At 36.5% G+C, this 18821-nt stretch overlaps 1 protein-coding gene and 1 long non-coding RNA gene across 12 annotated transcripts in view; one reads left to right on the forward strand and one right to left on the reverse strand.

Moving 5' to 3' along the window:
• The window catches only part of COL11A1 (collagen type XI alpha 1 chain), a 130603-nt gene that overhangs the window by 39186 nt on the left and 72596 nt on the right, over positions 1-18821 (reverse strand). For all 11 annotated transcript variants that reach the window (XR_015805442.1, XM_014885224.2, XM_088170071.1 and 8 more), the window contains 11 exons: positions 18505-18558; positions 17501-17608; positions 14858-14911; positions 11776-11829; positions 9648-9692; positions 9465-9518; positions 9331-9375; positions 6319-6372; positions 5467-5520; positions 1296-1349; positions 247-354 (listed from right to left, as the gene is read on the reverse strand). Coding sequence is in view for 10 of the 11 variants with exons in the window: in XM_014885224.2 (XP_014740710.2) it covers positions 247-354; positions 1296-1349; positions 5467-5520; positions 6319-6372; positions 9331-9375; positions 9465-9518; positions 9648-9692; positions 11776-11829; positions 14858-14911; positions 17501-17608; positions 18505-18558 (684 nt within the window). In the remaining variant the exon portion in view is untranslated. The remainder of the gene's footprint in view (positions 1-246; positions 355-1295; positions 1350-5466; positions 5521-6318; positions 6373-9330; positions 9376-9464; positions 9519-9647; positions 9693-11775; positions 11830-14857; positions 14912-17500; positions 17609-18504; positions 18559-18821) is intronic.
• On the forward strand, positions 268-16462 carry LOC148222840 (uncharacterized). The gene is made up of 3 exons (XR_015805480.1): positions 268-388; positions 2695-10353; positions 13667-16462. It is a non-coding gene; the product is annotated as an uncharacterized LOC148222840 (long non-coding RNA).

Here is an 18821-nt window from a genome sequence, read left to right on the forward strand (position 1 = left end):
AAAAGTATTTATTACAAAAATATTAATGTTTGGCTCAAGAGAATTCTCATTATTTCAGTAGAAGCAGACACAGCTCTAAAATTGGAACCTTCCAGTCTTCCAATTCCTTCTGGGTGAAATCTGCCAATCATGGTTTTACACTGTATGTTCTGATTTTATTCTGCATGTCTACATGATGATTTGAAATGTCACGCTGTCAGCAGTTTATCTGTCCCTTCCTGTTTGCTGCCCAAAGCCACATCCTACCTTAGCACCTTCTTTTCCTGCAGCACCTGGGAGCCCTTGTTCACCTGGGGGACCAGGAGGACCTGGATGGCCTCTTTCACCAATTGGGCCAGTCTCACCAGTAGGACCCTAAGCACAGAAGTACAGCTTTAGTCACCTGAAGGTATTTAATGTCTTGGGGGGTGTGGGAGGAAGTGGAGAGGAGCAGATTCTCAATATCCAGCTGTTATTTACCAAACAGTATTGCCATTGGTTAGCATACATTCCTCACCTTCCCTCCAGGCAAGGCTGACTTACAAAATATCTTTGTCCTATAAAATAAATCTTGCATTGCATTTTGCCTGCAGACACGTCTGTGCAGCTTCCAAAGAGTGAAATCCTGACCTTGTTCCTTAAGCACTGAAGCTTTAAAACACAGCGTGCATGGGAGAAGGTTACAAAAAAGACACGGGAGAGAAATCCATGCACTATTCTTGTCTTCAAACGTGCTGTACTGTGGTTTTTCTGAATAACAGGCATTGCAAGGCAGGAGAATTGAAAGATATCTCTTCAGATTCTCTAACAGAAAGTTCCACGGAGGGAATTAGCTAAAAAAGCTCTAAATGCTTGATTAAGTTGTAAATTAATAAGGTTAAACCAAATGAAATTTTGATAATTTATCTCTCCACAATGTAAAAGTTACTGAAAATTTTTCTCTGGCAAGAAATTCACACATTGTATTGTTCCTTCTAAAATGTTTAATGGTAGAGAAATCTGTCTCCTTGACTTCTGTAAACCACCAGTTTCATAATCACATAAAACCCCCCTGAAAAAACAACAAATTAACAAAAAAAAAGTCAAAACATAAAACAAAATGGAAAGGCAACCCAAATATTTTCTTTTTTTTTTTTTTGTGGAATCACTGATGATTACTAAGTATAGCTTTCTAATATTGTTATGCCACTTTTGTTACAAAAGTTAATATAACCATTGATATGGTCTTTTTAAAGCAGCAAAAGCAACTGCCTTAACCATAATATAACCATTAAACCTTGGTCTCACAAAGTAAACTATAAAATGAAATTATTTACCTGAGGGCCAACAACTCCACCAGGACCAGGAGGACCAGTTTTTCCTTGAAAACCCTGTGAAATAATTATAGAATATTACATTACACTTTACAAGTTATAGAAGAGCAAAATTCATATCTATGCTGAAGAGGTGAATGGGAAATTCCATGTCACACACTCCTTCTCTTCAGAAAATAAAAAAGAGAAATCTTCTTTTGTCTGTGTATGCTTAGAAATGAAATGTTGATTAATCTCTCTTCCATCTCCCAGTTCCCATCTCTCTGAGGTAGTACAGCAGTAAAAATTGCTGTCAGTTTTACAGATGTCTCTAGGAGAACCTGATTAGATGAATTTGAATGCATAAGTGATGCAGCTAAAAGACAGTTGAAAATACATTTTTACATATGTATATTATGAATCATAAAACCTGACATAAAAATGCTTTTTAAAGAAAGACACAGATGGAGGAATAATTTGGAAGGGCATTAAAGATAAAGTGGAGGTGAGACAAAAAGAAAAGAAATAAAGATCCAGGGAAGGTGAAGGTTATATAGAAATGGTAGAAAAGGCAACATGAGTGCCACAAAAATAGTGAAGCTAATGAAAAATCAATGTGGTGTCAAAAATAGAATAGAAAGGAAATATTTTTCAGACAATTTTTTAGAACATGAGCAAATTTTACAGAATTTTCATTTTCTAATCAGCAGCCCCAGATTTCAGGCCAAAATTAGTCAATAAGCTGAATGAGAATGTCACTTTATAATAGCACTGTTTAATGCATCTTTGATTTATGCAAAATTATTTCTTGCAAATGTTGGAAGAGTGTTAGTGCATTCCTGCTGGGTCACATGAGGCTCCTACACAATATTGCCTGCCTGACTGCCTGTGTGCCTCCTGCTCTGCTCACCTGTGTAAGAACAAAGGGGTCACCTGGCCCCAATTGTTTCAAATATTGGGCCCTATCAGCTTTCCTCTGGGCTCAGTCTGATTGATAGTTGCCTTATTCCATCAGTTCCTGTTTGAGCTGTTCTGCCTCAATCTGATTCTGTTCCTGCTGCCAGCCAGATGTTACCAGGGCTCAGTTTGGCCCATAACTCAGGTGCTCTCTCACACCTCTGAAATGATCCGTATTCCAAAAAAAAAGAAAAAAAAAAAAGACAAAAGTACCCCTTTGTTCTAATGACAGAAAATCAGAACTGCTCCAGATGGAATCATTCTCATGTCCCTTCCTTCACACAATTAAAGCTTCCTCTGTAAGCCTATTGTCAGGAAAGACAGAGGATGCTGAACAGCACTCACTTTCTGAAAGCACCTTGAGACCTCCCAGTACCGATTTGGCAGAGTGCATTGACACTTCGTTTCTTGATGCTAATGATGGCTTCACTACCCTCTTCTGTTACAAACTTATCTATTCCTACAGATCCAGACTTTTAAAATATGTAAAAAGCAAAAGGAGATTCCAGCAGCAACTACTCAAGAAGACCTGAACCTTCCATGGCTTCATCTAAAATATTTAGCAATTTAAAAATTACACTAATGTCTCTGGTGTGTTTTGAAGTGCCTAAGTAGCCTCTTTTTTTTTTTTTTTTTTTTTTGTTATTTTCTGTGAAAGACAATTTAATGAAATGATTTATTATAGCAAGAACAAGAAGAAGGCCCTCAATTAATTCGAATAGATGACACAGGTAGTATGTTTCTATTTTATCTTTTCACAAACACGAAACTAAATTCTTCCATAACAGCAGACAATCTAGCAATGTTCACTGTTGAGGCCTCCTGCCAAACTGAGATTGACATCACTGAAATTTATAATTACTTCTAAGGACCAGCTGGCATAATGTTGGTTCTCAGTATAAAGCTTATTCCTACATTTATATTCCAAATTATTTATCATGATATTGCTGTTCTTATGTCTACAATTTCAACAAACAGTTCTTCAAAGTGTATATGTCTTACTGGGGGAAAAAGTTGCAGCCTCTTCTCCAGCAATAGTTACCTTGGTTGCTGTCAACATGTGTTTATTATTCCATAAACAAACTGCAGAGAGCAACCTGGGAATCTGGCTCCCTAATTTGTTAAGCTTGACTATGTCTCTTATCCTAATTCCCTAATTGCTGAAATGCCCATATGCACCAATGAACTTTATAATAAGATATGTGTCTAAATAAGAAACAGAATTCTTAATACCCTTATCTACCAGTGAGTGTAATGAAAGTTTTCTATTTATACATTTAAAAAAACCTTGAAGTGGATATGTTCATCAGGAAAAGAAGGTCAACAAGCCTACTAATTGATTTAAAACCATCTGGTTTTCTACAAATACACATATATGAGAACCCATGGGGAAAAAATTTTAAACTTAATTTTGGCCCAAGTTTACAAACACACAGGGCAGAAAACAATTCTAATAAAAAGCTGCATTTGCTCTTAAATTACTCCAGTTTTTTTTATCGGTATAACCCTACTAAAACCAAAGCGATACAAAATTAGAGAGCCATGGCACAGAGCGAATCCTGAGGGACCTGGTTCAAATTTCACACAGTAGCAGAGTCCATAGTTTCATTGGATTTTGACTATTTTGTTACAACTCGTGTCCAATGATCAGAATGGCTGAGGTTGGAAGGGAGCTCTGGAGTCCTTTTGTCCAACTGCTGTGCTGCAGCAGGGCCACTGAGAGCTGGCTGCTCAGGAAAGTGCCCAGATGGCTTTTGGATAGCTCAGCTGGAGACTGCAGCCTCTCTGGGTACTGTGTGACAGTGCTTGGTCACCCTCACACGGAGAAAGCACTTCCTGATGTTCACATGGAACCTCCTGTGTTTCAGTTTATGCCCATTGCCTCTTGTCACCGGGCACCACGGCAGAGAGCCTGGCTCCATCTTCTTTCAATGCTCCCTTCAGGTATTTCTGTACTTGGGTGACACCTGAGCCTTCTCTAGGCTGAGCAGTCCTGCCTCCATCAATTTTACTCACAGCAGAGATGCTCCAGGCCCTTAATCATCTTAGTGGTCCTTTCCTGGCCACTTTCCAGGAGCTCTCTCTTGCCCTGGGAGCCCAGAACTGGACACTGCTCCTGGCCTCAGCAAGGCTGGACAGAAGGAAAAGATGCTCGTGCTGCAGCACAGGATGCTCTCTGCTTTCTTTGCTGTACTGGCACATAACTGGCTCATGGACAAAGCAGTAAAGCTAAAGGGAAAATTGTAATTTTTTAACAGCAGACTAAAGAACAAGTTTGAGTTTCCTGCACTGTAAACAATGATTGATCCTTATGGTGCATGACACAGTCTTTGCATCATTGCACAGGAAAACAACAAAGAAGGACTCAATAATGTTTCACACACAAAAAACCCCATTATTGCAAAGCCCTACAATGTCACAATACTACAATACTAGCAGAAGAAAATCGAGATTTTCAGAGGGATGTGTTACTCCAAGCTCTTTGCTTCTCCTTCCAGCTGTGGAAATGACTCAGCAGTCACTAACACATTTCCAGTGAAGCTGGAGCCTAAAACATATTCTACATGCTGAGAAAATTTTGCAATAAATTAATTTATGGCTTTCTCTAGCTCTGAAAAATCCAAGTGAGAATTTTTATTTAATAATGGAATATGAGTAATGTTTTGACACTACAGAAATAATGTGTTTTTAAAAGAAAATTCAATTAAAAGTATTACATAGTATCTTTTTTATTTTGATGCCAGAATTTATTAATTGTGATTCTCAGAGGAGTTACATAGTTTCAAAATTGTATTTTATTTTAATAGGTTCAATCATTCCTGATTCTACTTTCCAAAGGTCTTGGGTTTTCAGTTTTTGAGCTGTTGATCATCAATAAGACTTTTTTTTATGTTACTATTGTTGGTACATGGCATTCAGTGGGAAAACTACTGTATAGTAATTGTCTGAAAAATCTTAATTTAAATTGAGATCTGGGTATTAATCTTTTTTACTTCTATTGAATATTTAATCTCATTCTGATGTTACTAACGGAACATAGCAAAGAATAATCTCACACACATTTGTATCATGGGAGCAAAATAAAGCTTTCTCATGCCTCATCTACAAGAAAAGTACAGTTATGTAACCTCTTGGTTCCAGCCTTTTTCCTTTTTCTCTGTTGGCTTTATTTCTTTGGTTCGATCATCTGATCATGACCTTTAGGACAACACTAACACAGAAGAGTAAATTTACTTACAGTCTCACCCCGCTGTCCTGGGTGTCCAGGCAAGCCATCTTTTCCAGGTGGACCCTGTAATTATCAAATACATAAATCAAGCAATTTCTTAGCTACCTCCAAAAAACGTGTGCAATTAGCTGTCAGAATCTCTGCTCTCAGTTGATTTCTACACTAGTCTTTGGCAAATTTTAACTGCTCCTATATTAGCTAGCTAGGATTTTAATAATATTTTTTCATTGTGTCCTTCCTATTGTGTCTTAACAGTATTGTGGAGAATGACTCTTGTCAAATGTAAACATATTCAAAATAGATTTCTGGAATTTCAGAAATCATGGAAACTCCCTATTATATATCCCATTTTTCTTTGGTTAATGAGTCAACACAAATCTAAGGATTACAAAAGTAAATGCATGGGAGAAAAAAAATATCACAGGTTGTTTGTTGCTTTTGTACTGCACGTGAGCAGAGCCACACCAGAAAAACCTAAAGTGGTTCAGGGGGCAGCTCAAATGTGCTATTACTTCTCTATGTTTCTAGTGAATGCCCCCTTCCTCTTCCTTTTTCCTCAGTGACTCAATCATTCAAATAAAATATACAGCAGCAAAGTAGCATTTTGCCTGAACTCAGTGTGTCCTGTGGCCGTGGCAGGACATAGCACACTTGCAGTTTGGTGCATTGCTCTCAATGTCTTAAGAGCTGCACCAATGAGTGCTTTGAATGTGTGACTCCAAACCCTTAAGGCTCAACAAGAATATTTGTAATCTATACATAAACCATCCCATACATAAATTTTCAACTATCCACTTCAGAGGCACTCTACAAACATTACCATTCCTGTTGTTGCACATACTTAATAAAAGAGATACTTACTGGAGGTCCCTTTGGTCCCGGGAATCCAACAGGTCCCTGAGGCCCTTGTGGTCCCTGGATTAAAGGCAACCAAACAAATGGAGTTTTACTCAAACTGGATTGTAAAGTTTGTTTCAATTATAAAATGTAGGAACCCTGCAGGTAATGTCTGGATTTAAGCATAAAGCCTCAGCCACACTGTCATAAATATTGGTAGCAACAATTCACAAGCACAGACACTGGAGGGATTTCCTGGAAGCAATAGTGCTTGTATAGGAATGCAGTAAAAAAATGAGGAAAATTGCTTATATCAGCTATGTTTGCATCTTACCCCTAAAACTGTGCATAATAAAGAAGGAACCAACTGTGAGTTAGAAGCACTGTTCTTCCATGTTGCATAAACCAGAGGATTTAGTTAATAGTTTGGTCATCTTTTTAACTCAGTCAAACATTCATCTTCAGTAATTTCTAAACCCTGATAATATTTCAAACCAGTACAACAGTACAAAATTCCAAATAGAATAAACTTTTCAGTTAGCTAAGATTAAATATAGCATTTTTGCTGTTATGAAAAATAGTTAGAAAATCCCATGATATATGAACATTTTATAGCTTTGTGTATATAGACAGATATATGGAGTGAGAAAATTTTCATGCAGCATGGTTTTACAAATTTAGCTAAAGATGATCAATTGACTTAGTGCATTGTGTGCACTTGTACATGCATGTATATTCACATGTAAATATCTATATACATAGATATTTACACTAAGTACTAGCTTACATGACTCTTTCTGAAGTTATCAAAAAAACTCCAGAAGTCAGCTTTTAAAATTTACTGTTGACATGCTGAAAGGTACTATGCCAGCTTATGAAAATCCTTTTTGCTCTTTAGTTTTTAAGGTACTAAGTGAAATCTTAAGAGTCTTATTAATTTTACATGGTTCCACAGCTGAGTTATGTACCCATGTCATATGTGCAAGACTTTAACCGATTCTATTTGGTGTATGATGTGTGGGTTTGCTGTGATATCTAAATATGTTAGAAAGGCTGGTTTGATGCAATAGACTTGAAGCAGGAGGCCACATCTCCCAAATTATTCTACCCTTCTGCTCCTCGTATTGCCATAAGCCTCATTCCTCAGAGCCCGGGTTTCAGAGCACAGCTGCCTCCTGCAGTGGGCAAAGCAGTGCACAAATGCAGCTGGGGAGAGGATCCCTTGTGCCCAGCCTGGGAGAATTTGATCCTAAATGAATCTTATTCCAGAACAGACTTCTGTTATACTGAAATACTAAATCTGAATCAATTAAGAAGTATTAGGTAAAGAGAGAAATCTTTGTGATCCTACTGCCCTATCCATATTTTTGTATTTTTTTTTTTAGCAAAAAGAGGTATAAGTCTGTTTCTGAAACCTTCATAACACATAAATATGCTCCATATGAAAAAAGTGGAGCTTTATAGGGGAAAACGAATAAAATTCAGCTACACATTACCTGAATGAAATTGGTCAGTCTCAGAAACTGAGTTATAGGAACACAGCTCAAAGTTTTACATTTAAATGCACCTTCTCTCTCAATAATTCCCCCTGTTCTCATGCTTTGAGTCTTTCTAAAGATAAAACTTCACATTTTTCTTTTCATTCACAATATGGCTTGCAGGTTTCAAGTCAGTGGACTGACAGGTTATGTGAGAAAAAGTACTAGAATACTAACAGCATGGTATCAAAATTACATTTTCAGTTTTGTTATTAAATTTCATTTTAACAGTAGCTATGCAGGATAGATTATTTATTATTTTCATGTTTGGTAGGTGAAATAGTCTCAGAGGAGTAGAGATGACAGTATTATTTTTTGGCTGACACTCACCCCTCTTGGGAAGCAAATAGATACCTCACACTTATATTACACACGTGATGAGAAACGTGGTGCTTTGTGATTCTTCATATCTTTGCTTTTAGCAGTTTCTCTCCAGGGATGCCTTCATCTTGGATTGATCTGCTCATTGTTTTAGTACCCCACAACTTCTCTTCCTTGCAAACTCTTGGAGCTGTCAGCAAATTCCTCTTCCTCAAGGATCTACTATTCCCCATCTGGTAGGCTGCCTCTGATGCCCCTCAGTGTAAAGCAACCTACATTTCCTTTCTTGGTCTATGCCTCATTCTCTCCATCCCACATCCTAGCTAATGCCAAAAAAGTGACATTATGGAGCTGGGGAAAAAGCACAAAGAGCTCCCTACTGAAGAGTAACACTCCTACAGAAAGAACACTGGGACCTTGCCAGGGATATTGGGAGAAGATCTTTAGGCTTCCTATATGAAAAACATTAGCAGTTTAATGAAATATGACTACAAAATAAAAGCTTAAGCTTTGCAAAAATACTTTGGCAGAAAGCTCAGCCACTTAAACTGACTTGGTTTTCAAGTGCTGCCATTACAAATACTATTTATTAATACTCTTTTTTTCTTTACAGTGCTGTACAATGAGCTGTGTAGTGGATTTGTGTATTGATTGGTAAGATAATAGCAAGCAGAAAATTTTGTTTTAGAGAGAACAATAGGATTTCTGAAGCATGCAGAAAATAGGCTGAAGGGAATTCTTAGTTGATCAGAACAAATAAACTCAGCTGCTTCAAAAAAGAATCTTCTGGATGTGGCTTGAGTGTTTGCTAATCCAGTGAACAGGCAGTAAGCTGCAGTAAGTGTGGAATTCTGAAGAGCCTAAGCTGTGAGTACACCTGTAATTCACAGGGATGTATACAAAGTGCATGGATGTAATACAAAGTGTGTATGTACACTCTGTTTCCTATATGTACAAAACTGAGATACAGTTGGAAGAAGCTTTCAGCAAACTTCAGCCACCCCATTCATAACTTTGTGAAAAGCATCATTGGAACTGAGGTTTTGTTAGTTCTGCTTACCCTGTCAAGGTAGCACAGAGATGTGAGAGGGAGAACTGAAATAAAACAACCCTCCCACCCTCAAATCACACTCCTATATATTGGATAAAAACATGTACAAAGATGGCTTCCACAAACCCTTTCGCCTGGTGGGCCAGGAGGACCATCATTGCCTGAAGTGCCCTGGAAAGGAAAGACAGAACGTTCAAGGATTTACATTTATTTAAAAGAAACAGCCAATAGCCAATCTATGCAGTGTGCTTGACAATTACCTTTGGACCTGGTTTACCAGTGGGACCTCTGGGACCTCTTGAGCCTCTTGGACCCTGTCAATTTAACACAGATGCACTTGATGATAAATACTGGATATTATGATCTAATGAAAGTAATTCTTCGCAGTATAGCGGGGGCAATTTACACGGGGAAATTTTAAATTTCAAATCAAAAGAACTCACCGTTGGTCCTCGCTGTCCTCTGGGGCCTGGTTTGCCATGCAATCCCTGGAAAGAAAAGTTCACAGAAATCATCTTAGCAGGCATTCTATTTATGAGATAAAGCTTTAGTACTGGAGGCAGAGAGCAACTCCCGTAAGTTTAAATATTATTTTACCTTTAACTATCTACTTTGCATTTCAATTTACAGAATCATGGTCCTTGATAAAATTGGTTATCGTTCTGAGTTCACTGGGACTTGTGGCTAAATGCACTAAATTTGCCTGAGAGTCAGATTCTGTAAGAGGCATTAGAACACTTAAAACTATATTAAAAGAGTATTGAAGGTGGCACACAACAAGCAGAGTCCCTCTGCAGTAGTCTGAAGGACTTGGCATTGCGAGCAGCCTTAAAAAAAACGTTCCCAGGCTCCTGTGGAGAGCTCCACAGCTTAATAGAGAAAAGAAAGGGTGAGCCTCTCTTTGTTCATAGCAGAAATGGGCACTGTAATACCTATCAACATGATGAACATTTGATAGAGACACAGAACTTGCCAGAATACCAGTCCTTAATTTTTTGCTTTATCTCCTACTCTTGCTCAATTTGATTTTTTTCTTTAGAGTCTGCACTGGAATTGCTGTGCATTGTAATGCAAAGAATCTTAAAATTCAAGATCGTATTCTTCTGGAAGAGGGAGGAACCTAATGGCTGACACTTTCTAATCTCTGAGGTAAACAAACCAGCAACAGAAAAATCATCAGAGATGTTTTAGCACAAGCCTCCTTTCATTGGAAACCAATTAAATGCATTCACCTGTTTTCTTGACAGGTTTTTTTTCCTTTTTTTTTTTAAACTGTTGTTTTTATTTCACTTATCAGAATAAAATTTATGTGTTGTTTTTGAAATGCTACTCAGCCTGTGATCTTCTCAAGGACAGGGTCTGTCTTTCCTGGTACGTGTATGTGTGGTAGCATAAAACACCATGATAACCCTTCAGGCAAGATTAAAATTAATATCTGATTCTCATTACAAAACTTGCAGTTATGGGCTCATTGATGATCAGCATAATATTTCAGTGTACCAGCAGTTTGATGGTATTAATTATCTGGTTTGTACCTTAGCTGAACTTAAAGCTTGATGAAGGCCTGAAAATAGATCGATATAGTAAAATTTTCATCATTTCAAGCCTCCTGTTTGATCCTATGATTTCGCTTTTTTTTTTTCAATCTGCTGCCTTCATTAGCAGCTGCCTCATTTTTTCACAACAGAGATGAACTGAGCATTGTGTTGTTGCTTGTGCCTGTTCATAACAATGCATCTTTGTCTTAGCTAAAATAATACAAGAGTAAGGCAAATGCTAATGGATTTCATCTTAAAATAATGAATTTCTGCTTTAAGAATAATAATATATATTACCTGTTTGACTTGATGTTGCTATCAGCTATAAATTCTGACTCATCTCTTAATTTCACCATCTTTCTAACATACCCTGCTATATTCAATTGAGCTTTAGGGATAACAGCACAGTGACCTTCTTTCTAATCTATTTTTAATTGTTATAGTTTGAAGAACATGCATAACACATCTCTCCTCATCTGCTTCAAGTAAGCAAAGAGACAGAAGATGTAATTTTACATTCTTTTAATAAATGTAATAGTATATGTTCTTCATCTAGCCTGGTATATTTTGTCTTTTTGAAGCTAAGCCTGAAAAAAAAAAACCCTTGTGGCAAGTCAGAATATTTATGAAATACAAGTTGAATTTCCTTGAGGGTAAATTGCATGGTAGCAGGATAATTCATGGGATACAGGAAAATAATTCTTGCCAACTCACTCAGCTATACTGTCCAAAAAAACCTCCAAGCCCTCCAGCAAAGGTGATTTTTATTCTCTTTTCCAAATTATATAATTATGGCAGTATGTGAAGCAAGAAAGTGTCCAAGTTCTTGTATATTTAGATTAATCCCTAAAAGAATTGCAAATAGTGCCTTAGTATGTCTTGTTTTACACGAAGACAGAGGTCCATTTTGAATGTGAAAAGCCTGTTTTTATCATTCTTTAGATAGTAACTTATATCCTCAAGTTTCAGTCTTTTCCCCCAGCGCTGAATTTTAAAAGTTAATTAAGTGTTATGCAAGAATGAATTATCATACCCTTGCACCTTTCTCTCCATTGGCACCTGGAAATCCTGGGAAACCAGTCGAGCCCTATATCAGAAATCAATGCAAATGTCAGAGGATATCAAGAGCAAAACAGTGGTAAAGGCCAACATTTAATAGAGACATAAAAAACAACTCCAAAGTTATGTACATTGGACATGTCAAACTTGTAACTGTGACAGCTGTAAATAAACTTATGAAAGCTGTAAATAAACTTACCACAATGCCTCAAGTCCAGAAAGCATTAAAAAAAAAATCAATATATAGAATGGACATTATTTGTCATCTTATTAGACAATAAAGTATTCATTAAATCTGCACCTTTTTTTAAAGTAGGGAAGTAATAATTAGTAACAGCCCACTAGAAATAACTGTGTCATAATGAAGACAAACAAACAAGGCCTTGTTGCCTCACAGTAAGATAATTATTTTTAAAAATAATTCCAAAAAATGGTAAGGATTTGCCACATCCTCTATTCAGATTACTGAGCTGTAAATTAATTAATTCAAGTTCTTTATTCACTGTAAACCAACCAATGGACACTTTCATTTAACTGATCCATGCAACTCCTACATAAGCAGAATTAATGAGATTATCTGACTTGAAACTGCTCCCAGCTCTATCCCTCCTCCTTTTCTCCTCCCCTTTCTTTCTGCTAGCTGCCCAGTGTAATGGCAACAGGATTATTTCCTTCTTTGCTTCTGGCACACAGGTTCCATGGGACAGCAGACTTTTTACCTGCCATGGTGTTAATTTTTCATAAGGAACTTGGGATCAAAGAGGTGATAATCATGATAAAATATACTTTTAACAGAGCAGGGAAGAAAATGAAGAGAGTGTTTGGTTTGGTTGGCCACTAAAATTTACTAGCTAGAGTCCCTGCTGTCATAATGCATCCATGTCTGTGCAGCTTGCTATTAGCATTTTACTGGCAAATGAAATGCATACATAAAAACCCTAAAATGCAATTTCTTGGTGCTCTTTGAAATGAACTATTTTCATTTCTTTTTCTCTTGTCCTTACTCCTCTTTTTCCTCTAATGAATCTTGTTTTACATAATCATTCCATTATCCATAAAAGACTTAGGGGCAGTACAATTTCACTAACACAGATTCTAATGAAACCCTTACTTATATTGACTGGTGACAGAAAAGAAATATTATTCTTCCTTCTCTTTCCTTTTACATTAATTTTCCTTTAATTTTCTTTCTTATTAATTCTTCACTAGTTATAACTTCATATAAGAATAAAACTGAAAATTCTAGTCTGTGAAGCCCAAGCTTTTTTTTTAAATTAAAAGGCTGGAAAAAGATCACAGCAAGTGATGGGGCACTAACAGTCATGACTTGATTGTAAATATCTTAGGTGTAGAGTAGTTTTTGCAATTGTGCTAATCCAGAGGGACTGGATTGGAGAAAAGAAAAAAGTGCACTGAAAATTATCAGATAATGGCAGTACTCTAAGAATAATTCTTAGGAAAAATAAAATTAATGATAAGTAAGTATTAACAAAAAGAGTGATGTCAACTTCCTTGACAATGCTGGGACAAGATTTGCTATTTGCTTTACATAGCTAATATATTTTTCTGCTGCTTTTTTCCTCACTTCCTCATGTCAATTTGAACTGGCCTGTGACTCAGTTTCCAAAGAAGTTTCTGATGAGTTATCTCTTGTAGCCATCAGTCTTTCTTGGAAATTTAGGCAATGAATTAGAAGAGCAACAGTGAACGCAGCTTGAGAACTGTTTTCAATTTTAATGTGATAAAAATTTAATGCAAGGAAATTCTTGATCAATTCTTAGTTGAAAAAGAATCAATCTAGTTTTATTTCAAATGTTACATCATTTTCGTTCTTAGAACTGAATAATGTAAAACTCTTGTCTTAGATTTTTCAAAAGACAGTTCTAAAGGAGAACAATGAGACTGAAATCTCAGACATTTTGAGTTAAGAAACTGAAGCAAAAACCCCTGTGTCTTTCAAGGTGAGTAGTTTTCATGAGTACTTTCCTTAGATAGTTCTAATATTTTTCACTGATCCAGTGTTCAGTGAATAAGCATTCTTCAGACAGTCCAATCACTTGACTGAAAAGTGTTGAAGTATAGGGCAGAGACAGAAAACTCCTTTGCTTTGCCAGTCAGGAATCATATTTCATCCATGACCCCCCATAATTTCAAATTTGAAAATAAAAATAGATCCAAAGTAGAGCAGAATTAAGGATTTTACTGCAGGTTGATGGTTCAGATGTGTAGGAGGAGTAAAGGATTATTTTACTTGTGATATTTACCTAGATGGGTCTTCTTTGAGAAGGGCTGGAGCTACAATGTCTCCCTAATGGAATCCTCTGCACAGTGAAATGTCTGTGGAACTATGCTTTTATTCCATCTTTTTTCTTTCTAATCTCAGAAAAGATGTCCTGCAATTCATTTAGCATGCCCATTTCCTAAAGATGTTTTAGGATGAACTTGATAGAAATTTGTTTCATAAAAATGTTTTAAAGCAGAAGCCCCTGTGTGGTTTTCTATTGCAATCCAAATATGTAAAGTAGCTGAAGGACAGATACAGGCACTTAAATTAACTAAGGATTGTGTTTTGTCATGTTTGTCTTTAGAGAAAATAAAGGAAAACATGAGAAAAATTGTAAATTAAACGTTTCAAAGAAATATGGTTTATTCCATGGCAGAAGCAATAATCACACAAATTATCCCTGCACCACACTGAAAATTCCCATCACTTTCAGCATCCATTTAGTTAATACAGTGCCTATTCTCTTTCAAGAATGCCAGCAATTCCTTCCTTTCCTAATTGTTTAGTGCATGCCAGTCTGATGCTGGCAACTCAGGAGAAGATGCTAACAGGTATGATATTAAGAAGAGGAAAAAGTGGTCCATAAAGAACCTGACCTAGGGGATCCCACACTGTAGAAGATTTTACTTCAGAATATGATTTTAAAGAAAGAAAATGAGAAAAATGGCCCTTTTTTTGATGTCCACATCCTGCTTCCCCAAACACAGAAATGAAATAGGTGCCATTGTGACCAGTGCCAAGGCACTCAATACACAGCTCATTTCCAGCTCACCTTTGGACCTTGTCTCCCTGGATATCCTGGCAGTCCAGGTACGCCCAGCTTACCCTGCAATGAGAAGGCAGTGTTACATTTTACTCTGTCCTCCTTTGTGGTTCAGCAAGCTTCTATACAAAATATAATACAGAGTGATGATACTCCATGGAATATAAAATTAAATTAAATAAATTCTCATTTTTATAATTAATTACCAACGGGCTTAGTGTCCCAAACTTAAACAAAAATCCTGCTCCAATAAATGAATCCAGAGAAATCAATACCTCAGAGGTTTTTTTCTTCCATTAAGTGCTGTGCAGTTCTATGTGGTTGAGATCATTAAACAATAATTATTCTCTAAAAAATTCAGGGTGTTAATAGGTTTAAGTGAGAAAAAATTGTTTTTAATTTATACTGTGTGATGGCTGACTTTCATGAATAGGCATTTGAAGAATCAATTCTTTTCTCGAATAGTTCTAAACCAAGACTATGATAAATTATACCCCACTGATTATTTGCTGACAATGGATTTGTCAACAACCATTACCAACTTGCTATGTTCAGAAAAGACTGATCAGCACTGACATCAACCATTCCCAGAAATGAAATGCAGTACCCTATTGCATTGAGCTGGTCTCTTCAGACCTCTAGAGGATGAGTGATGGTTGGCCACTTTCAAAGGCAAGGGAAAGCAGTTTCAGACTTTGAAAGATGGGAACTCTGGGGAAGAATTTCTCTATGTTCTAGAATGTCAAGTTCTGGAGAAGATCTCAGTGGAAAAGATGACTGTAATGTATTATATGGTACTCTGCAGTAACCATAGATAACATAAAATAGGAAGGAGAGACTTGCATGGGGAAGAAATTTTCCCCGAAAATGTTTATTGGTAAAAGATACAGCACATAAATAAATATGTTGAGTATTATCATATTCATGTAAGCACATGTGTCTGGTGAGACATTATGGAGAACAATTTTTACATTTAAGAAACTACTTTTAATGCTGCCTGTTATTTGCCACCCTGAAACCAGCCACATGCATTTCAATGAATTAAATGTTGTGCAGCATGAGAGCACATCAGACTCTTGCCAGATTCAGTGAAAGTTTGTCCCTCATTTTTTGAGTCAGCAAGCCCAGCTGCCTAGGTTGAGTGTGAATACAGATATATTTTATTATGAGCTCATTTCTGATATGTTCCTAATTTTTTGGCACCCTACTTGATATGTCATTAACCAAGCAAATCTAGCTTTAGACCTACTTGGGAAATAGAGTTTTCTTTTCATGGAATCAGATGAACACAGACAATAAGAACTACTGCAGTAATTTCCTTACTTTCCTTAAAAGAATAGTACCTTTGCATTAAATACATCATGAATGAAAAGGGAAAAACACATTTATATCTATCTGCTCTTACAGACTTTCCAAATATTGTGAGATCTAAAAGTTCACAATAACTATGCCAGTTTTTGCACTAAAATAAATATCACAAGATCAACATCAAAGAATTCCTCTCTGACTCATTCCATTCTGGCCAAGTATCCAAAGAACATCCACAGAAGATGTGTGCCTTCCAGTGGGCAAGAAAATCTATATAAAAGGGAAAACTGTGGGTCTAAAATTCCAAGGCCAGCTAATAGTGTTATCAACACAACATTTTTTTCCAAATATCTTCTGATATTTAGGGATTCAGATTCTTGACTTGTATACTATGAGAGTCCCAAATATGTCACAGTGAAGAGGAAATGGTTGAAAACCTATATACATAGTGAGTAATTTGAATAAGAACTAAAAAGAACTCAAATTTGAATTTAAAACCACCAACTAGTAAAAAATGGTTTGTTTTGTTTTGATTTTGTTTATGCACCCTCAATCCTATTTCTTCAAGAAAGAACTAGAATTGAAGCTATAGTTCACCAAAAATTTAAAGGAAAATATTTTCACCAGCATCTTCTCACTTAAGTGATATACATTTACATTTATATAGATATAGCACATACATTTTTGAACCATCATTTTTATGCTATTTTATATTATCACACATCTCCAGTTATTTATATTACACTGCTGAAATCACTTTTCCTTTCTGACAGTACATTCACACACATTTCTCAGCCTTTTTTTCCATCTTTTATACCAAACTTAAATGGTTTTTGTTAAAGCCAGGATTCTACTGAGATGTGTACCTTGTGCTTGATCTCTCTTTTTTCACCATCCTTTTATCAGTCCTGCCTCTTAACAACCCCTTTCCCTTTTGCCAACCCTGTTTTGGATTTTTATTCAGGAAATGTTTTCCACTTCAAAAAATTTCCAAGTCACTATTTGTTGTAATATGACTCAATTCATTCTTCAGCAGCACCTTTGTTCTCCTTTGTGCCCAGCTATTTTATTTGCTTTGTGTTTTCCACAGCTGGCATGCACTGTATGTAATTTAGGATAAAAATAGAGTTGCCTTATGTACTGGTGGAGTACTACAATGCCTCTTTGTATACTTACAAGATAAGGATTCTCAATCCTTGATCAAATGGGAACCCCAGTGGTCTGCTGCAGTAGTGTCACAAAAAGATTTTGCAGATCTGAAGGCTTGTTTCTCAGTGATGGAGATTATGGGTTCCATCTGTGTTGTGAGGCATGGCATGTTTATGTTGATTTCTGGCTACTGACCTTTTCCCCAGCTGGACCAGCAGCACCTGGGTCCCCAGATGGGCCTGCTCGACCTTTTGGACCTTCTGGGCCATCTTCTCCTCGTGGACCTGGCTGACCAATTTCTCCCTAAAATACATCACCTTATAAATATGGAACAATGGCCTTCACACATATATTGGAAGGATTACCGACAATTAATTGAAAGTAAATTTTCAGTAAATCTAAACAGAGAATAGAATCATACAATAGTTTGGGTTGGAAGGAACCTTTAAAGGTCATCCAGGCTTCCTGCAGTGCACAGGGACATCTCCAAATACATCAGGTTGCTGTAAGCCCTGTCCAGTTCCCTATTAGGAAAATATCACTACTTATGTTCATTATATAAATGCAAATATAAAAAAATTGGGCCGTGAATATCACTTTCAGAGCTTGCTTCAAGACAGCTGCATTTGGAAACTATTCTTATTTTTCCTTTCCTAAGTTTTTGAGAAGGTACCCTGGCAGTCCATAGAAAGAAAATTGTCTTTATCCAAGTATTTAGGTGGCTACCATCTTCACAGTTATTTATATATAAAGACTAGAGATACAGGCCAGGAGCCTTTTATGATAAGCTTTTTTACAACCTCCACAATACTTCCTATGAAAGGAAGTAATTGCTCATTGAGCTAAATAAACTGCATTTTGGCAGAGACGTGCAAAATGCTGGGCTGGAATGGAAATATCTTTATCCTAGATAGAAAACTTTTTCTCAGGCAAATACTGGAGTGCTTGGAATCTGGAAAAGGAGATTCCCTAGGAAGAAGCTCAGTGAAAATGATGTTCAAGACTGACATTCTCTTCCTCTTTATGATTGTGCCATTTTTGATTCACAAGAACCATATCTCTGGATTGAATTTGTGCATGCACAGGGAATAGACATATTTTTAAATACTAGCCTTTATTTTATTTTTCACTTCAGCAATCCTTTCAAAATAATAACATTCAAACTTTTAAGAATATATGGGTTATGAATAAATGCTTACCCGGTCACCTTTAAGACCCATGTCACCTTTAAATCCTGGAAAACCATCTTCACCCTAAAAAATGCAAAAATGCATGTAAAGACTTAGCAATAGAGAGGAATTTTTTTTTTCATGCAAAAAACTTGAGAAAATAAATTCCCAACAGATTACAATAACTAGTGTAGATAAAGTGGGAAGTTCAGACACCAGAAAATCTAATCTGGCTACTACTGCTTTATAGAAAATACACCAGTGCACTACACAAAATGAATTTTTAGTTTGAAAATTCTTAATAATAATTTTTCAAAAATCTATTTAAAGGTAGAAACACTTCTGTT

Source organism: Sturnus vulgaris, chromosome 9, assembly GCF_052056855.1.
Source record: "Sturnus vulgaris isolate bStuVul1 chromosome 9, bStuVul1.hap1, whole genome shotgun sequence".
Lineage (NCBI taxonomy): Eukaryota > Metazoa > Chordata > Aves > Passeriformes > Sturnidae > Sturnus > Sturnus vulgaris.